The sequence below is a fragment of the Lactuca virosa genome, chromosome 3 (genome assembly GCF_052849685.1).
Source record: "Lactuca virosa cultivar CGN04683 chromosome 3, Lactuca_virosa_CGN04683_v6, whole genome shotgun sequence".
Classification (NCBI taxonomy): Eukaryota; Viridiplantae; Streptophyta; class Magnoliopsida; order Asterales; family Asteraceae; genus Lactuca; species Lactuca virosa.
The window spans coordinates 227,027,763-227,033,061 of NC_136428.1; the positions used below are offsets into that span (position 1 = coordinate 227,027,763).

At 35.6% G+C, this 5,299-nt stretch overlaps 1 protein-coding gene across 1 annotated transcript; it reads right to left on the reverse strand.

Annotated features, from left to right (window-relative positions):
• Window positions 1-2,323: 2,323 nt before the first annotated feature.
• Window positions 2,324-4,775, reverse strand: LOC145167027 (uncharacterized). Its single transcript, XM_079086105.1, has 6 exons — window positions 4,205-4,775; window positions 3,958-3,994; window positions 3,599-3,835; window positions 3,475-3,522; window positions 2,966-3,378; window positions 2,324-2,563 (listed from the first exon to the last, which is right to left on the reverse strand). Exons 1-6 carry the CDS (start codon window positions 4,501-4,503, stop codon window positions 2,479-2,481), a joined length of 1,119 nt encoding a protein of 372 aa, XP_078942231.1. The 5' UTR covers window positions 4,504-4,775; the 3' UTR covers window positions 2,324-2,478.
• Between the last annotated feature and the right edge of the window lie 524 nt (window positions 4,776-5,299).

Genomic DNA, 5,299 nt, shown 5'->3' on the forward strand with positions numbered 1-5,299 from the left:
TGTGTGTCGTAAAATCGCGTCGTAAATGCATGTCGTAAATAGACGACGCGCATTTGCGTGTCATCTTTCGTTATGACAGGGTCTTCCTTGACACGCATTTGCGTGTCGTCTGAGCGTTTTACGACACGCATTGCGTGTCGTAAAAGGGTGTTTTTATAGTAGTGTCCAACCCCAACTGAGTCCGAATCTCAATTACCCAAGGGTCCGAATCCTGCTAATACCCAATCCCTAATCACCATCCCCAACATGGGAACAATTCGAAACAAGGTGTTACACTGTTAATCTTCTGAGAAAATGTCCAGGTGAGTTATCTCACTATACCATGTATTATAATATATATCTATGCATGTTCAGATAGAGAGCTAGTAGGGTAGAAAGTATAAATGTGCATGTATTAGTAGAATCTAAAGTGTAGTCTCTATATGCATAATTGTTGTGATATTAGACCTAGCTAGGGGTTGATGGTGGAACGATTAAAGAGGTCGGGAACCTATAGACCCACGTAGCTTTAGGGGATGATGGTGGAACGGTTAAAGAGGTCGGGAGCCTATCCCAATATATATTGGCAGAAAGTGAGCCATTGTTTGTATGCATGAATATGTATTATGGTATATGGTATATTGGGAAACTCACTATTTCTAGCGTTTACCCAATTGTTATAAATGTTTTTTAGGTACTTCGTGAGAAGGGCAATGTTTGATTGTACACAAGTGCATTCATAAGATGTTTTCACATAACTATGATATATTTTAATAAATAAAAAAATCCTTGAAAATCGTGACGTTACAAAAATTACTTAGGGAGGACGGAGTCGACGATCAGGTTGAGAATGGGTTGAGGTGATATCGACAATCAGGTTGAGAAAAGGGATCGGGTTAAGAAGGCTGTTGGTATTGATGTTGGGGACTCAAAACGTGTATTAATCATTAGTGTTTTGTAATGCCCTAAACTTTCTAGGGTTATGCACTTGGACTGAATATTAGGCTTAATAAAATAAAATTAATACTTTATCAAACTTCAATTGGGCTTGAGCTACAAACTTCTTTATTTCATCTGATAAATATTTAAATGATTTGTTTGTCTCTAGTAAATTTGTATGTTTAATTGATTGTCTTTGTACCAAAATAAATTTATATGTTTTTAAATTAGTTTGTGAATTAGTTTGTTAGGTTTTTAATATTTTGTAAATTAGTTTTGTATGATTTTTTTTATAGTTTGTATTTATTTTAAAATAAAAAATTGAATGGATGGAGTGGGTTGGGAAAAATATAATTACGATGTGTTGTGGGTTGAAAAAAATAAAAAGTAGAAGATAGAAAAATCTGATATAAAGCTGATGTGGCAATGGGTTGAATGAGTTATAAGGGAAAGACTCCCTCCACAATAAACTCTTCATTTTATTCATATTCAGACAAAGAATTATATATAATTGATAATCAAATTTAATAAATGTGTTCAAATGTTATAATTATCTCCTAAGGGAGGAGGGAGTCATTCCCTCCCAACCCACTGAACCCACTGGCACATCAGTTTTTCTCTTTTATTTTTCTTCATCTTTCACAACCCACAACATACGCAAACCCTGTCTTTTTCAACCCACTCAACCCATTCAATTAAAAAAATACAAAACAGTCAAAGTAAAATCTTAATTAGCAATAGAGTTACCGTCGGTACCACTCCCTCTTCAGCGGGTTGTTTAATTGGTTTCACTAACTCATTTCATCATCTCTCTCAGTTTCTCTTGTACCATGTGTTTTAAAACTTTTACCTTAGTTGTTTTGTATTTTTTTTTAATTGAGTGGGTTGAGCGGGTTAAGAAAGATATGATTTTCGTGTGTTGTGGGTTGGAAAAGATGAAGAAATATGAGAGACAAAAATTGATGTAACAGTGGGTTCAGTAGGTTGGGAGGGAATGACTCACTCTTTCCTAATTTAACCATTAAGAATAATAGTATTTGAACATATATGCTTAATTATATACAAAAAACAAAACAAAAAAAAAATTGTCTAAATATGAAAAAAAAAAAAAATTTCTTTATCTTTCTAAAGCATTTTCCATTAATAAACTTTTCGTTGTTACCAATTCTTAACATTCGCCCGTTAGAAAAATATCTTTTGTAAGTACAATAACACAGCTGTAAACTTAAGTTTTGTTTGTATGAAATTGTTGGATAAAATAATCATAAATTTCTAAAAGATGTAAAATGACATAAATCATAAATGTTAAAAACTCTTAAAGACTATTTGAAATACCTTCCAAAGAAAACGTTTCCTTTTTAAGATTTAAACTCAATACTTCTTAAAATCTGAAAATTAAAAACTCTAAAAAAAAAACCTGGTTACCGCAATACCATTATAGATACAAGAAAACATGAATATTTATGTGGTTTAACCCAACAACTAAATACATCATCTGACTACTCCATTAAATCTCTGCAAGTAAATAAATTTCTATTGCCCTCCTTCACAATTTATCCGTTACGACTTTCCTATCCCAGTTGCTCCATTCGGCCTGAAACAATCAATATTGCACAGAACAGCCGATCTCATCATTCCTCCAAACCTGCCACCATAAATAACAAACAATCATCACACAATCATTACACCTAGGCAGTAGTGTACTGTATCAGACATATTATTTCTAATATAGAAAAAATGTCTGATACAGTAACAAAAAAGAAAGGGAAATTGTCAAAAAAATCCCAATATTTTTAGGAAAGTTACACTTTAGTCCCAAGATTATTTTTTTGAACATTAAAGTCCCGATTTTTTTGTAAAAACACGATAATATGTCATTTCCTGTTAAAAGAAAAAAAAGGACTTTTTAGTAAACTTGAGCCAAAATGAAATAATCGAGACTTTAATGTTGAAAAAAACAATCTTGGGACTAAAGTGTAACTTTCCTAAAAATATTGGGACTTTTCTAACAATTTCCCAAAAAGAAACTAGAAAAGTGTAGCCTCACCGGTCTATACTGTTTCTTGCTTTCTCCGGTTGGTCAACGCCAACCGTCACATTTTCCGCACCAACACCCTTCTTTGACTTTTCTCTCCGGTCAACGCTCGACCGTGATTTCTCTCTCCTATCTGTACTGGTTCTCGAGTGGTCAACTCGATCCATGCTTGGTCTCGGTTTATCTCTACAATCTGTACTGACCCGATGCTTGTCACCATGATCCGTGGTTGACCCGGATATAATTTTCAAACGGGTTGACTTTTCAACCGCGGATATAAACTTTTTAAGATGTCTTATGTACTCGGGGAATAGTTCCAAATCACAATGATTCCCACCTTTTACCCATAAAGGTTCATATTTCTCTACACAAAGCTCCCATAATTGCTTTCCATGTGAACAATCCACAACATCATCCGCAGTTCCCTATATCGACATCAGTCTCAGTCCCAGTCTAGTCCCAGTCTAATAAAGTCTAATAGACAGACTGTCGTATCAAATGAGTGTAAATGAAAGACTTACATGGATTACCAAAACAGGACACCGGACTAATTTTATCTTGTCGATATTCTACATTATGATAAATAAAAGTCATAAGGAGAGAAATTATTGATAAAATATGATACTAAATTATCTAAGTGCTAACCTTGTATATATCAAACCAATATGTTCGTTTTACAGGGTACATGACTCTAAGTCCAGATAAGATTGGGCTGTGAAGAACGACAGCTCTTAATCTTGATAACCTTGATGCTAAATCTAACGTGGGCCCACTGCCGACAGATTGGCCGTATAATATTACGTCTTCTTCTTTAAGATTGTAGGTTTCTACGAGACATCTGTATGCAGCTTCTATGTCGGCGTAGGTGTTGTGTTCAGTTGGCTATGAAGATGATCGAATAGAAAAACAAAAACTTTAACGATTGACGAATTGATATCGATATTATGCGATTACGCAATTAAGCAATTAAGCGAATTCTCGATCTGGGTTTTAGGGTTTTTTACCTTGCCGGAGGACCTCCCGTACCCGGTGTAGTCGTACCTGGTCATCGGAATGTTAGTGTCAGTCACGGGTTTTCACCAATTAGCAGAATTGAGATTGATTACATTCAATCAAGCATTTAGATCGATTTAATAGGTAATGGGAATGGGAAATTAAAGATTCAAAGTTAGGAAAACCCTAGATTCGATATGCGAGTTAAATAGGGTAAGAAAATTGGGAGAAAATGAGAAATGGAAGTATGGAACTGACCCCAGTAAGTTGACTCGAAGGTGAAGACTGAGTTCGCAGAACAAATCGTACATCTGACCCAGATCAGCGGCGTTGCCGTGAGAGTAAAGTACCGTTAACGCCGCCGCCGGGTTTTTAACATACAACGCTACAATCTCTGTTCCCCTCTTCGTCTTCAGCTTCAAAACATCGACGTTGTCTCTCTCCTGGACATCAGTCATCTTCAGCTTGGATTCGCCGCCCTCCACTACCCTATACGACGGCGGAGTTGGCGGAAAAAACGCGAACTTCGCCGCCATTGACGATGTCACACCACCCATCTGGAAATCAAACTCCGACGACTACTCCAGTTACTATATCAAAATGGGATTAGAAATTTGGAATCACCTGTATTTGGTGGTTTGAAAGATTTTGAAAAGTCGATGTGGGGGTGTGTGATTTAGATTTGTGTATATAGAAATGGAAATTGATTTATTAATTGATGATGAGAGAAAGTAAAATCGTGTGATTTTGGTAACAAGCGAGAGAGAGAGAGAGAGAGAGAGAGAGAGAGAGAGAGATTTCCGGCGTCGAAGATGAAAGGAAGGAATCACGTGTAAATTAAAACTGAAATGTCATGATGAGGTGAGGTTGCACGGAGATATGTGCAACCTTGCTTATCTTTTGGACACGTGTCCACACAGGTGGAAATTTTTACCATGGACCTATGTTACCCAATGTTGCATTTGTTTCATATATTTTAAGCTTTTAGATTTTCAGGTTGTCTCCTTTGCGATGTAGACGAACGTATACAAAAAAAAATTATTTTACATAAGTTCATCCGTAATGGTTACAACAAATGGATTTGTGGTCTATATGGTTATGAACGTTGTTTGTGCACACCAACTTGGATATTCGTGGTTGGGCGTGGTTGTGGTTCTTTCGTGATGTTTTCAACCAGTGAGAACAATGAATTATGAGTCTTTCTTCCTTTGACCCATTGATTAGCCATTGAACGGTGCAAATTTAATTTAATTTTTTTATATAAACCTTACCTACATACAAAACATTCATCTGTTTTATACTTTCTTAAAAAACATATTTATGGATTCCTTTAAAAAAATTGATTAGGATGAT

Coding starts and splice junctions, on each gene's coding strand:
- LOC145167027 (XM_079086105.1), bottom strand. CDS start 4,503: ATGGGTGGTGTGACATCGTCAATGGCGGCGAAGTTCGCGTTTTTTCCG. Junction 3,995..4,204: donor CTTCGAGTCAACTTACTGGG/GTCAGTTCCATA, acceptor TCCGATGACCAG/GTACGACTACACCGGGTACG. Junction 3,523..3,598: donor ATTGGTTTGATATATACAAG/GTTAGCACTTAG, acceptor ATCATAATGTAG/AATATCGACAAGATAAAATT.